This window comes from Rhinopithecus roxellana, chromosome 10 (genome assembly GCF_007565055.1).
Source record: "Rhinopithecus roxellana isolate Shanxi Qingling chromosome 10, ASM756505v1, whole genome shotgun sequence".
Classification (NCBI taxonomy): domain Eukaryota; kingdom Metazoa; phylum Chordata; class Mammalia; order Primates; family Cercopithecidae; genus Rhinopithecus; species Rhinopithecus roxellana.
In genome coordinates, this window is record NC_044558.1 from 68,300,249 (window position 1) to 68,315,804 (window position 15,556).

General features: G+C 41.9%; 1 protein-coding gene across 2 annotated transcripts; it reads left to right on the forward strand.

Annotated features, from left to right (window-relative positions):
* Nucleotides 1-2,122: 2,122 nt before the first annotated feature.
* On the forward strand, nucleotides 2,123-4,203 carry LOC104677298 (tropomyosin alpha-3 chain-like). 2 transcript variants are annotated; one of them, XM_010382278.2, is made up of 2 exons: nucleotides 2,214-2,281; nucleotides 2,416-4,203. In XM_010382278.2, exons 1-2 carry the CDS (start codon nucleotides 2,214-2,216, stop codon nucleotides 2,894-2,896), a joined length of 549 nt encoding a protein of 182 aa, XP_010380580.1. In that variant the 3' UTR covers nucleotides 2,897-4,203. The 2 variants fall into 2 exon arrangements, with proteins under 2 accessions (XP_010380576.2, XP_010380580.1); XM_010382274.2 differs by having other exon boundaries at nucleotides 2,123-4,203.
* The last annotated feature ends 11,353 nt before the right edge of the window (nucleotides 4,204-15,556 follow it).

Genomic DNA, 15,556 nt, shown 5'->3' on the forward strand with positions numbered 1-15,556 from the left:
GCAACTGATTCCTCATAAAAGTAAGAATCTGGCATGCTGATCTGGCTTGTATAATATCTAAGAAAGAGGTTCCACAATGATACTATTCCTAACAAAAGTAGAACTAATTCTAGGTAATGTTAAGACTGGGAACATGTGGTATTGATCTCTATATTCTCCCCAGCACTGCAGCACAGTGCTGCACATAGAGTAGGTGCTTAGCTAACTGTTAAATATATAAATCAGCAGGGCTCTGAAGGATGCTGCCATTATCTGGAGTGTTTCTTTTTATTTGCTTATTAATTGACTATTTGCTATATTTGGAATAACACTTTCAAAACATTAAACTCAAAACATCAAAGTCCTCATTTTGATTCTTTAAGATACATGAATCTCAAATACTGTGTGTCCATATTTTGTACAGTGGCATGTATAATGGCATATATAAGACAGATGTCTCACTTGCCTTCCTCCTGAGGAAAAAAAAACGACTTTAGCAAAGTTAAACCCTAACTAAATCCTTGTTTGGTTAAACTCTAAACATAGAATTTAACTGTTTAAACACTTTTATTTTCTTTTTGAGACGGAGTCTCGCTCTGTGGCCTGGGCTGGAGTGCAGTGGCTGGATCTCAGCTCACTGCAAGCTCCGCCTCCCAGCTTCACGCCATTCTCCTGCCTCAGCCTCCCGAGTACCTGGGGTTACAGGCACCCGACACCTCGCCCGGCTAGTTTTTTGTATTTTTTAGTAGAGACAGGGTCTCACCATGTTAGCCAGGATGGTCTCGATCTCCTGACCTCGTGATCTGCCCGCCTCGGCCTCCCAAAGTGCTGGGATTACAGGCTTGAGCCACCGCGCCTGGCCCTAACACTTTCTATTTATTTATTTTTTTTCCCTAAGTTCATGGATGAGCTCTAGAATTTCTGCATGCCAAATACTCAAATTATAGTGCCAGATTCAGAGTTATAAATAGATGCTCAATAAATACTATACTTGATAACAATGCTAAAACTGGTGATCTCAAGTTTATTCCAAATCCATGCAATATCTTCTGTTCTGATTTTTCTATAGCACTCTGAGCATTTGCATCTTTTACTGTGTAAGCAAAGCCCAGTCCAAAACCACTATGTATTCCTGTCAAGAACCATTGTAGATCCCCAGGGCTACCCACATTGGTCTCACCTGCCAGCTATGTTTAGAGCCTTCCCATGAGGGAATCTGCCCCACAGCCATCTCTGTCTCTTTTGCTGGAAGACAGAACAATTCTTATTGCCATTTTGTGCCTAAGAGGGTGCAAAAGGGACATGTCTAGATTTAGCCCATCTCTACATTACCTGAGTACCCCCATCTCCACTCATTTGATGGGCCCAGGTGGCCACTTTCAATGAGCACATGGGGGTTTCTGCCTGTAGATTTCGGTCACCTTCTGAACCTGGAAGGGCATTCTTCTGATGGGCATTGACTTATCCTACTTTAATGCACCTTTCAGATTTCTGTAGGGCCCCATAGGGGCGTTCCTTTAGTAGGCCAGGTATCCATTGTTGTCCTGCCTCACCCTGCGGCCAGGCCACTGTCTACTCTCCATGAGTCAGTAAAAAACATATGGGCTTTTACCACTGTTCAATTCATTTCTGTCACTACGAGGAAAACAGCCTGCAATTCAACCCACCGAGCTGATTTGTTTTCATCTTCTTCAGTCAGAGTGGCAACATTCCAAATATGATATTGTCCTTTCACCTTGGAACTGCCATCTACAAACCAAGCAGCTCTTAGTTAAGAGAGGTTTATAGAGCACTGTAGAACCCAGGAATTCCTCACACTGTTCCTGAGTCAGTCATATGGGAAAAGAGGTTCCCTGCTTATGAGTACAGTTTGCTCCTTGTATATGTGGGTTCTGCATACACACATTTAACCAACCATGAATCAAAAATATTTGGAAAAAAGTAAAGAGGCCAGGCACAGTTGCTCACACCTGTAATCCCAGCTCTTTCAGAGGCCAAGGCAGGAGGATTGCTTCAGCTCAAGGGTTTGAGATCAGCCTGGGCAGAGACCCCCATCTCTACTTAAAATTAATTTTTTAAATATTAAAAATAAAAATTTTGTTTAAGTAAAAACAATACAATAACAAGAAGACAAATTGAAAGGAGCGCAAGCAGTAGCTGGGTGGGCACCATGGCTGGGATCACCACCATCGAGGCGGTGAAGCGCAAGATCCAGGTTCTGCAGCAGCAGGCAGATGATGCAGAGGAGCGAGCTGAGCGCCTCCAACGAGAAGTTGAGGGAGAAAGGAGGGCTCGGGAACAGGCTGAGGCTGAGGTGGCCTCCTTGAATCGTAGGATCCAGCTGGTTGAAGAGGAGCTGGACCGTGCTCAGGAGCGGCTGGCCACTGCCCTGCAAAAACTGGAAGAAGCGGAAAAAGCTGCTGATAAGAGTGAGAGAGGTATGAAGGTTATTGAAAACTGGGCCTTAAAAGATGAAGAAAAGATGGAACTCCAGGAAATCCAACTCAAAGAAGCTAAGCACATTGCAGAAGAGGCAGATAGGAAGTATGAAGAGGTGGCTCGTAAGTTGGTGATCATTGAAGGAGACTTGGAACGCACAGAGGAACGAGCTGAGCTGGCAGAGTCCCGTTGCCGAGAGATGGATGAGCAGATTAGACTGATGGACCAGAACCTGAAGTGTCTGAGTGCTGCTGAAGAAAAGTACTCTCAAAAAGAAGACAAATATGAGGAAGAGATCAAGATTCTTACTGATAAACTCAAGGAGGCAGAGACCCATGCTGAGTTTGCTGAGAGATCGGTAGCCAAGCTGGAAAAGACAATTGATGACTTGGAAGATAAACTGAAATGCACCAAAGAGGAGCACCTCTGTACACAAAGGATGCTGGACCAGACTCTGCTTGACCTGAATGAGATGTAGAACGCCCCAGTCCCACCCTGCTGCTGCTCCTCCCTCTGACCCAGACTCCGCCTGAGGCCAGCGTGCCCGAAGCTGACCTTTAACTGAGGGCTGATCTTTAACTGGAAGGCTGCTTTCTCCTTTCGCCGCCCCCTTCGCCGCCCCCTCCTTCCCTGTGTCTTTTTCGCCAAACTGTCTCTGCCTCTTCCCGGACATTCCAGCTGGGCTAGAGGCTGAGCACCTTTGGAAACAACATTTAAGGGAATGTGAGCACAATGCATAATGTCTTTAAAAAGCATGTTGTGATGTACACATTTTGTAATTACCTTTTTGTTGTTTTGTAGCAAACATTTGTAAAACATTCCAAATAATTCCACAGCCCTGAAGCAGCAATCGAATCCCTTTCTCACTTTTGGAAGGTGACTTTTCACCTTAGTGCACATTCCCTTTTCCATAGAGGAGAGGAAAAGGTATAGGCCTGCCTTACTGAGAGCCAAACAGAGCCCAGGGAGACTCCACTATGGGAAACCTCATTGCTCTGTACAAAGTACTAGCTAAACCAGAAAGGTGATTCCAGGAGGAGTTAGCCAAACAACAAAAACAAAAGAATGTGCTGTTCAAGTTTTCAGCTTTAAGATGTCTTTGGATAATGTTATTTCTATTTTTATTATTTTTTTCATTAGAAGTGACCAAATTAAGATGGTAAGACCTCTGAGACCAAAATTTTGTCCCATCTCTACCCCCTCCCAACTGCTTAACAGAATGGATCATGTCCCCCTTACGTTGAGGTGACCACTTAATTGCTTTCCTGCCTCCTTGAAAGAAAGAAAGAAGATTGTGTTTTTGCCACTGATTTAGCCATGTGAAACTCATCTCATTACCCTTTTCTGGGTTTGAAGCTGCTGTCTGTAGAAGTGCCATCTCACTGTGCTTTGTATCAGTCAGTGCTGGAGAAATCTTGAATAGCTTATGTACAAAACTTTTTAAATTTTATATTATTTTGAAACTTTGCTTCTTTGGGTTTGTGGCACCCTGGCCACCCCATCTGGCTGTGACAGCCTCTGCAGTCTGTGGGCTGGCAGTTTGTTGATCTTTTAAAATTTCTTTCCCTACCCAGTCCCCATTTTCTGGTAAGGTTTCTAGGAGGTCTGTTTAGGTGTACATCCTGCAGCTTATTGGCTTAAAATGTTACTCTCTGATGTGGTCTCCTTGGGGCCGATTGGGAGAAAGAGAAATCAATAGTGCAACTGTTTTGATACTGAATATTGACAAGTGTCTTTTTGAAATCAAGAACCAGTCCCTCCAAAAAAAAAAAAAAAAAAAAAGAAGACAAATTGAAAAAATAATACAGTAAAACAATTGTTTACATTGTATTAGGTATTATAAGTAATCTAGAGTTGATTTAATGTATACAGAAAGATGTGTATAGGTTATATGCAAATATGACACAATTTGATATAAGGGACTTGGTCATCCAAGGATTTTGGTGTCTACTGGAGGTCTTGGAACCAGTTCCCCCACTGATACTGAGGGCTGACTATATTTTCAGGTGGCATGATCCTGTATAAACCATTTCCATTATATTATGGAACTCTTCTGGACACTGCCATCCCCACTAAAGCATTTCTCTGACATCAACCAAGAAATTGTGGGTATTTCAGGTTTCAAGATTATTTTATCCTTCAGTCATAGGTAGCTTCAAATAATGTCCCATCACAAGGTGGTAAATGCCCCTCAAGTGAAAATTCTCTAGTTCAAAGACCCAGTAGTTGTCACTGGAAGGCGTACATAGGCTTTTGCCATAAGCCCCAGTCTAGGCTCCACACAGGGCTATTGCATGGAGAATTTGTTCATATCAATCCAGCTTCTATTCTATACTATGTGGGCTCAGGAAATCTTTCTGGTTCCCATTTAGCATGTCCAATTAATATTGCTTGAAGGGCATATTTACATGCCTTCTGTTTTATGAGACAAAGTAAGAGAAGTGTTCCCCAGCCAGACATAATATCCATTCACATAAGACATTTGGGTAAAGGGTAAACTTTACATAAAGCCTGACTAAACATTCCAAATTTCATAATTCTATCAACCTTTATATTTTTATGTTCTTTCAATCTAATTGTAGCCCAAGTCAGGGCTCTATCAGTGGATCTTAGTACCATAGCGTGTGGGGCTCTCATGTATCAAGGAGTCACAGGAATTTCTCTTTACCACCCCCTGACCATATTACCCACTAGTGTACACAAGGCTTTGAGTCCCCAGCAGGGGATTGAGCCAAGGAACCCTGGCACTATTTCTGTTTTTATCTTGATTAATCTGCTTGGCTATTGCCCCAGGAAATTTGAGATTGGATTTCTCATTATAATATTTGCCTTCTGACTTGCAAAATTTCTCCAAGCTGGGACATACAGAAAACATATTTGGAACCCCTTAATGTTCGAGGACTAGTAGGGGTTTCTTTGGTTCACACAGCCTTCGATAGTGTTGTATTGAGACCTTTGTTTTAACTCCATCAATTTCCATTTTATTCATCCCATTTAAAAATCGCCATCTAAAGAATTCCACCTGCCCGGGATGAGTTCCATGACTCTCCCTCTCTTCTTCAATGTTTCTTTATTTACCACTTGCATTTTCAAAATCATATCCACTGTGCCTTGCCAAAGTCCTGTTTTTTGTTTTTTGTTTTTTTTTTAAGATGCCTATTTGCCTTTCTATTAGTCTGATCTCACACTGCTAATAAAGACATGTCAGAGACTGGGTAATTTATAAAGGAAAGAGATTTAATGGACTTACAGTTCCACACGGCTGGGGAGGCCTCACAGTCATGGTGGAAGGCAAGGAGGAGCAAATCATGGCAGCAGGCAAGAGAGAAAATGAGAGCCAAGTGGAAAGAGAAACGCCTTACAAAACCATCAGATCTCGTGAGACTTATTTACTACCATGAGAACAGTATGGGGGAAACTGCCCCCATGATTCAATTATCTCCCACCAGTGCATCCTACAACATGGGGGAATTATGGGACCTACAATTCAAGATGAGATTTGGGTGGGGACACAGCCAAACCATATCAGCCCTAAAATACTAGGGGTGAAGGTGGGGGTGAGAGGGGAGTATAAGTGAGACAAAATTGGTCATAGGCTGGTAGTTATTGAAGTGCTGGGTACATGGGATTTATTATATTATTCTCTTTATGTTTGCTTGAAAATGTCCATGATAAAAAGTTTAAAATAACAAAGAGAGTCTGTTTGTTAACGTAAATTTATACCTAGTTGCATTTTTCTTTCAGAAAAATCTTTTGAAATGGACAGATATTGTTTATGAAATTAACCATTTTCAAAGAGATGACATTTTTGCTTGCTAATTCTAAACTTGTACTCTTAAAGACCTAACAGAACTTTCCTGTGAAAGAAGGTAACCTCCATGACAGTGTGTGGCACCTTAATATTGGATGATGGACAAGAACTCAAACTCTGGTGTCATAGCCTCAGGTAGAGACCTGTGAGTAATTCCTACTGATGAACAGAAGCCAAGGAAAGGAATTATGTTTAATTCCTAAGATTCACCCTCATAGCTTACCCTCTAGACTCAGAAAATCCAGTTCAAAGTTAAAGCCAACATCTGAGCTGTTATCACGTCTATTTCTTCTTGTCTGGGATTTTACTGTCATTATTCCCTTTCTCATATATTCAGCCATTCTGTCCACTAGCCCCTTCCCCACAGCATGTGTGTTCAGATCTCCTATAACTTCCCATCTTCCTCTAACTAAGAAGGTGCCAGCATTCTTTCTCTATCCTTTCTTAAACATTTACTTCAAAATAATGTTTATTCCTGTTCTCCAATTTTCTCACCTCCATCTTACAATAATTAGACTTCTACAACCACCATATCCCCAATACTGCAGTGGTAACAACCACTAATTGCCTAATTAACAAATCCAATGGCCAGTTTTAGGTCTTTGCCTTATTTAATCTCTCTCATTGCTCTTTTAAAAAATTATAACATAAGCCAGACACAGCTTTATGTGCTTTCTAACATTAGCACACATAATCCTTTTAACAAGCCTATGAGGTAGGCACTATTATTCTCTCCACTTTGCAGTTAAAGAAACAGAGGCAGAGAGAGGTTGAGTAACTTGCCCAGAATCACCAGCCTCTACTTCTTTTCTTTCTTTAATGTTTTTGTTTGTTTGATTAGTTTCTGAGATGACAGATATGGTAGGCAGAATAATGCACCTCCCCCTAACCTCTCGTCAAAGATGTCCATGTCCTAATCCCCAGAACCTCCTGTAATAAATATATTATGTTACGTAGCAAGGAGTATGAATATGGCAGATGAAATTAAGGTTATTACTCTCCTGACGGAGAATAGCCCAGATTATCCAGGTGAGCCTAATGTAACCACAGGTGTTTTTCAAAGTGGAAAACAGGCAGAAGAAGAGAGTTGGAGAAGGTGATGTGAAGACAGAAGCAAGGTCAGAGTGGTGTCATGTGAGAACTCTACCCACTTGCTGGCTTTAAAGACTGAGGAAAAGTTCATAAGCTAAGGAATCACAGGTGCTTGGTCTCTAGGTGCTGGGAAAAATCAAGGAAACCAATTCTTCCCTCAAGTCTCCAGAAAGTAATGCTACTCTGCTGACACCTTGACCTTAGACAAGTGAGACCAGTGTTTGATTTCTAAACCCACAGAACTGTAAGATAATAAACTTGTATGTGTGTGTTTTGTTTTTAATTTTTTGAAATAGAGTCTAGCTCTGTCACCCAGGCTGGAGTGCAATGGTGTCATCATAGCTCACTGCAGCCTCAAACTCCTGGGCTCAAGTGATCCTCCTGCCTCAGCCTCCTTAGTAGCTGGGACCATAGGCATGTGCCACCACATCTGGCTATTTTTGTGTTTTGTAGAGATGGGGGTCTCACCATGTTGTCCATGCTGGTCTCAAACTCCTGAGTTCTAGCAATCCTCCTGCCTCAGCCCCATAAAGTGTTGGGATTACAGGCTTCAGCTATCACAACTGGCACTGCATTGTTTTATTGTTTTATTTATTTATTTTTCTTTTCTTTTCTTTTTTCTTTTTTGAGACAGGGTTTCGCTCTGTCACCCAGGCTGGAGTGCAGTGGTGCGATCTTGGCTCACTGCAGCCTTGACCTCCTGGGCTCAAGTGATTCTCCCATCTTAGCCTTCTAGGACTACAGGTGTGCACCACCATGCCCGGCTAATTTTTTTTCTTTTCTGTGTTTTGTTTTTAGTAGAGAAGTGGTCTGGCCATGTTGCCCAGGCTGGTGTCAAACTCCTGAGCTCAAGTGATCTTCCTGCCTCTGCTTCCCGAAGTGCTGGGATTATAGGTGCGAGCCACTGTACCCAGCCAGCATTGTTTTAAACTACACAATGTTTGATAATTTTTTACAGTGGTAATTGGAAACTCATGCAATAGCCTATCCTGGCTGTCCTTCTGCCTCACTGATCATTTCTTCTTGGGGTCCTTTCCTTGTTTCTCTTACTCTGACCCCATAATGGTTGGTATACCCCAAGGCTCTGTCCTTCCCACCCATTCTCATCATTTACATTTCTTTTGGGTGCTATTACCATTCTCATGGTTTTGACCCCCTATCTGTATTCTGACTCCCAAATCTCTAATTCTAACCCAAACAAAATCCTGAACTTGAGACATGTGTATCTAACAGTCTCCAAGAACTTCTACCTCAATACCTAAAACAGGCAACTTAAAATTATTATATACCCTGCTTACCCTGCTCCTTTAGTACACAATGCCTGTATTTTCTGCTTAGAAAATGTATAACCCAAGCCAGAAACTCAGAGGTCCTTGTTTACCTCTTCCTCAACTTCCAAAACCCAATAGTAGATAAGTCCTGTTGATTTTACCTATCTGATAGCTCTCCAAACTCTTTCCTTCTCTTCACCTTAGCCACCACTCCTCTACTTCATTACTTGCCTGGTTCACGTAACTTCCTTGGATTTTAACAACAGCCTTCTGTCTTTTGACTTTTTGCCCAAGCCAGGCCCCATCCCTCACACTCCCTATTTTCCATATAGCCACCAGAGGTACTTTTTGAAATATAAATATAATCATATTACTTCATTGCTTAAAATTCTTCAGCGTTTACTCATTCCCTCAAATGCAAAACAAGGGAAAAAACGATCTGGCCCCAGCCCAATTCTCCAGCCTCATGTGCTCGAGTCATACTGAAGTACTTGTGGCTTCCTGACAAGCTGTGCCATTTAATGCCTTGTGCCTTTGCAATACTATTTTCAAGCTGCTTAAAATACTGTCCCCACCTTTTCTACCTCTTATCAGCTCAAGCATTTTCTCATCTGTGAAGCATTCCTTGCTCTTCCCAAGTAGAATTCTCCAGTTGAATCTGTACATTTCTATCAGAGTACCTTTTACTCACTATTGTATATCTTTTCCTGTCTTCCATCCTTGTTAATCTTGGAGCTCTCTGTAAGAAGCAGATTTTATTCACCTCTCCATTTCTAGCATCTAGCATAAAGCCTTGTACACAAGGCACATATTAACTGTTGAATACAAGAAAGATTTCTTGAGACTAAGTCAGAGGGAAGCAGAGAGATGAGGAGCTCTTAAAGGATTCTGTGGTCATTGGAGGATGTGATAAACTATTGTTGAGGCAGATAATGTTCTGAACTTGAGTTTCATAATCCTTTGATTGTGGTCCATCACTAATTTGGAAAATAACAAAGAAGGCCTGTGCCCAAATTAAGCACAGTATTCCCTGTGCCTAGTCTAGTATCTGGTATATAGTACATAGTTTGAAATATGTACTGGAAGAATGATTGGATATACAAAGTGATGAAGAAGAGACCATAACATGTGGAGGTGGGGTTAAGTGGGAAAGAGGAGTAGAACTTGGATATTTTGCAAGGAGCAATGTCAAGAGCGTAGGCGTGGAACTGGGAATGCAGCAGGTGAGAGGAACAAGGAAGAGAGCAGTTGAATGTTCTAAAGGGGGCCTAGAGGTATCACCTGAAGGATGTGAGGTGAAGATGGGAGATGTGTAGATAGAGGGACAGTCTTGGCAGGCAGGAAGACTGAGTGAGATGTCTCCATGGTTCAGATGTGAGCTGATCAAGGCCTAGACCAGGAGGGATATGGAATTAGAATGGAAAAGAACTGTGTGACAGATAAAGGAAGGATTAGCGAGAGATGTCAGTGAGTGACTCCATACAGAAAACAGAGAAAGGAATGAAGAATGACTCCAAGATTTTGAAGCTCAGAGAAATGCACAAATTAAGCAAGTCCAGAAAAGGAAGCTGGCTGAGCAAGAAAATGGAAGCATTTAGCTTTCCCAATAGTTTTATAAGATTGAGGCAGAGTTAGAAGGCATCGTGACCCTTTTAGAAACCAGATTAAGACAAACACATTTTTCTGTAAACTCTGTAATCATTGTTTAGTGTGATTTGTAATTTAAGTATCACCATAGTTTTCTTTGCTAATCATTCCCCTACCTGCAAAAGAAATGTGTGATTAATGGAGAACTTGGAAAACACATAGAGCAAAATTTAAAAAGTTATCAAAAAATCAGTCTGTTGTATAAGTGTAACAACCAAAGTCAAATTTGGAGGTATGGCCAGGCATGTGGCTCATACTTTAGCACTTGGGCGGACCAAGGCAGGAGGATTGCTTGAGGCCAAGAGTTCAAGACCAGCCTGGGCAACATAGTGAGACCCTATCTCTACAAAAAATTTAAAAATTAGCCAGGTGTGGTGGTGCATGACTGTAATGCTAGCTATTCAGGAGGCTAAAGTGGGAGGATCACTTGAGCCCAGGAGTTTGAGGCTACAGTAAACTATGATCATGCTACTACACTTCAGCTTGGGCCACAGAGTGAGACCTTGTCTCTAAAAAGAAAAAAAAAATGATGGTATATCCTTTAGATAATTTTTGATGTATTAATACATATTGTATTATAAAACTTGTTTTTTTGTGGGTTTGTTTTGATTTTTTGTTTTTTGTTTTTGAAACAGAGTCTTGCTTTGTCACCTAGGCTAGAGTGCAGTGGCACGATCTCAGCTCACTGAAACCTCTGGCTCCCAGGTTCAAGCGATTTTTCTGCCTCAGCCTCCTGAGTAGCTGGGACTACAGGCACGCACCACCATGCCCAGCTAGTTTTTATATTTTTAGTTGACACAGGGTTTCACTATGTTGGCCAGGCTGGTCTCAAACTCCTGACCTCGTGATCCACATGTCTTGGCCTCCCAAAGTGCTGGGATTACAGGTGTGAGCCACCATGCCCGGCCTTGAACTTGTTTTTTTTTTATTGGTAATATCATTATTTCTTCACCATCCATATTCTTTGACTGGTTTTTTTAGAGTTGGTTTAAGTATTGTATACATGGGCAGGTGCAGTGGTTCACGCCTATAATCCCAGCAATTTGGGAAGCCAAGGCAGGTGGATCATTTGAGGTCAGGAGTTCGAAATAAGCGTGGCCAACATGGTGAAAGCGCATCTCTCCTGAAAATACAAAAATTAGCTGGGCATGGTGGTGGGCGCCTGTAATCCCAGCTACTTGGGAGGCTGAGGCAGGAGAATCGCTTGAGCCTGGGAGGTGGAGGTTGCAGTGAGCAAAGATCACACCACTGCACTCCAGCCTGGGTGACAGAGTAATATTCTGTCTCAAATAAATAAATAAATAAATAAATAAATACTGCATATCTAATATTTCCTTGTTCCAAAAATACTTGAACAACACAGAATACTTGTACAAAAGATCTTTCCATTCTAGTTTTTTAATTCTACCAATACTATTCTTCTAAAGGAAGCCCTGTTTACGCTTGTATTTCTTTTCAGAACCTTTTCAATGCACAATTACATTCGCATATATTTCGTATTTGCAAACATATATTATCTATATACATTATATATACCTATATGTTGTTTGTGTGTAGGTCTCAAATATGCCTATGTATACTCATGTACCATATGATTATAGTGGCTACCTAGTATTCCATATTATGACTGTATTGTAACTTATTTAATAGTTAATTGCAGAACATTTAGATTGTCTCAATTTTTGTGTTTAAAAAATGCAATAGGGGGGCGGACCAAGATGGCCAAATAGGAACAGCTCCAGTCTCCAACTCCCAGCGCGTGCGACACAGAAGACCGGTGATTTCTGCATTTTCAACTGAGGTACTGGGGCCATCTCACTGGGAAGTGCTGGACAATTGGTGCTGGTCAGCTGCTGCAGCCCGACCAGCGAGAGCTGAAGCAGGGTGAGGCATTGCCTCACCTGGGAAGTGCAAGGGGGAAGGGAATCCCTTTTCCTAGCCAGGGGAACTGAGACACACAACACTTGGAAAATCGGGTAATTCCCACCCCAATACTGCACTTTAAGCAAACGGGCACACCAGGAGATTATACCAACACCTGGCCGGAAGGGTCCCACGGCCACGGAGCCTCCCTCATTGCTAGCACAGCAGTCTGTGATCTAACCAAAACAGCAGCAGCGAGGCTGGGGGAGGGGCGCCCACCATTGCTGAGGCTTAAGTAGGTGAACAAAACCACTGGGAAGCTCCAACTGGGTGGAGCTCACAGCAGCTCAAGGAAACCTGCCTGTCTCTGTAGACTCCACCTCTGGGGACAGGGCACAGCTAAACAACAAAAGGGGAAGCAGCAGAGGCCTTTGCAGATGCAAACGACTCTGTCTGACAGCTTTGAAGAGACCAGTGGATCTCCCAACACGGAGGTTGAGATCTGAGAACGGACAGACTGCCTGCTCAAGTGGGTCCCTGACCCCTGAGTAGCCTAACTGGGAGACATCCCCCACTAGGGGCAGTCTGACACCCCACACCTCACAGGGTGGAGTACAACCCTGAGAGGAAGCTTCCAAAGGAAGAATCAGACAGGTACACTCACTGTTCAGCAATATTCTATCTTCTGCAACCTCTGCTGCTGATACCCAGGCAAACAGGGTCTGGAGTGGACCTCAAGCAATCTCCAACAGACCTACAGCTGAGGGTCCTGACTATTAGAAGGAAAACTAACAAACAGGAAGAACACCTATACCAAAACCCCATCAGTACGTCACCATCATCAAAGACCAGAGGCAGATAAAACCACGAAGATGGGGAAGAAGCAGGGCAGAAAAGCTGGAAATTCAAGAAATTAGAGCGCGTCTCCCCCTGCAAAGGAGCGCAGCTCATCGCCAGCAATGGATCAAAGCTGGTCAGAGAATGACTTTGATGTAATGAGAGAAGAAGGCTTCAGTCCATCAAACCTCTCAGAGCTAGAGGAGGAATTACGTACCCAGTGCAAAGAAACTAAAAATCTTGAAAAAAGAGTGGAGGAATTGATAGCTAGAATAATTAATGCAGAGAAGGTCATAAATGAAAGGATAGAGATGAAAACCATGACACGAGAAATACGTGACAAATCCACAAGCTTCAGTAACCGACTCAATCAACTGGAAGAAAGAGTATCAGCGATTGAGGATCAAATGAATGAAATGAAGCCAGAAGAGAAACCAAAAGAAAAAAGAAGAAAAAGAAATGAACAAAGCCTGCAAGAAGTATGGGATTATGTAAAAAGACCAAATCTACATCTGATTGGGGTGCCTGAAAATGAGGGGGAAAATGGAACCAAGTTGGAAAACACTCTTCAGGATATCATCCAGGAGAACTTCCCCAACCTAGTAGGGCAGGCCAACATTCAAATTCAGGAAATACAGAGAACACCACAAAGATACTCCTCGAGAAGAGCAACTCCAAGACACATAATTGCCAGATTTACCAAAGTGGAAATGAAGGAAAAAATCTTAAGGGCAGCCAGAGAGAAAGGTCGGGTTACCCACAAAGGGAAGCCCATCAGACTAACAGCAGACCTCTCGCAGAAACTCTACAAGCCAGAAGACAGTGGGTGCCAATATTCAACATTCTTAAAGAAAAGAATTTTAAACCCAGAATTTCATATCCAGCCAAACTAAGTTTCATAAGTGAAGGAGAAATAAAATCCTTTACAGATAAGCAAATGCTTAGAGATTTTGTCACCACCAGGCCTGCCTTACAAGAGACCCTGAAGGAAGCCCTAAACATGGAAAGGAACAACCGGTACCAGCCATTGCAAAAACATGCCAAAATGTAAAGACCATCGAGGCTAGGAAGAAACTGCATCAACTAACGAGCAAAATTACCAGTTAATATCATAATGGCAGGATCAAGTTCACACATAACAATATTAACCTTAAATGTTAATGGACTAAATGGTCCAATTAAAAGACACAGACTGGCAAACTGGATAAAGAGTCAAGACCCATCAGTCTGCTGTATTCAGGAGACCCATCTCACATGCAGAGACATACATAGGCTCAAAATAAAGGGATGGAGGAAGATCTACCAAGCAAATGGAGAAGAAAAAAAAGCAGGGGTTGCAATCCTACTCTCTGATAAAACAGACTTTAAACCATCAAAGATCAAAAGAGACAAAGAAGGCCATTACATAATGGTAAAGGGATCAATTCAACAGGAAGAGCTAACTATCCTAAATATATATGCACCCAATACAGGAGCACCCAGATTCATAAAGCAAGTCCTTAGAGACTTACAAAGAGACTTAGACTCCCATACAATAATAATGGGAGACTTCAACACTCCACTGTCAACATTAGACAGATCAATGAGACAGAAAGTTAACAAGGATATCCAGGAATTGAACTCATCTCTGCACCAAGCAGACTTAATAGACATCTACAGAACTCTCCACCCCAAATCAACGGAATATACTTTCTTCTCAGCACCACATCACACTTATTCCAAAATTGACCACATAATTGGAAGTAAAGCACTCCTTAGCAAATGTAAAAGAACAGAAATTATAACCAACTGTCTCTCAGACCACAGTGCAATCAAACTAGAACTCAGGACTAAGAAACTCAATCAAAACCGCTCAACTACATGGAAACTGAATAACCTGCTCCTGAATGACTACTGGGTACATAACGAAATGAAGGCAGAAACAAAGATGTTCTTTGAAACCAATGAGAACAAAGATACAACATACCAGAATCTCTGGGACACATTTAAAGCAGTGTGTAGAGGGACATTTATAGCACTAAATGCCCACAAGAGAAAGCTGGAAAGATCTAAAATGAACACTCTAACATCACAATTAAAAGAATTGGAGAAGCAAGAGCAAACACATTCAAAAGCTAGCAGAAGGCAAGAAATAACTAAGATCAGAGCAGAACTGAAGGAGATAGAGACACAAAAAACCCTCCAAAAAATCAATGAATCCAGGAGTTGGTTTTTTGAAAAGATCAACAAAATTGACAGACCTCTAGCAAGACTAACAAAGAAGAAAAGAGAGAAGAATCAAATAGACACAATAAAAAATGATAAAGGGGATATCACCACGGACCCCACAGAAATACAAACTACCATCAGAGAATACTATAAACACCTCTACGCAAATCAACTAGAAAATCTAGAAGAAATGGATAATTTCCTGGACACTTACACTCTTCCAAGACTAAACCAGGAAGAAGTTGAATCCTTAAATAGACCAATAGCAGGCTCTGAAATTGAGGCAATAATTAATAGCCTACCAACCAAAAAAAGTCCAGGACCAGATGGATTCACAGCTGAATTCTACCTGAGGTACAAGGAGGAGCTGGTACCATTCCTTCTGAAACTATTCCAATCAATAGAAAAA

Excerpts from the sequence above, each read along its gene's own strand:
- LOC104677298 (XM_010382274.2), top strand. The coding sequence starts at position 2,150 with ATGGCTGGGATCACCACCATCGAGGCGGTGAAGCGCAAGATCCAGGTT.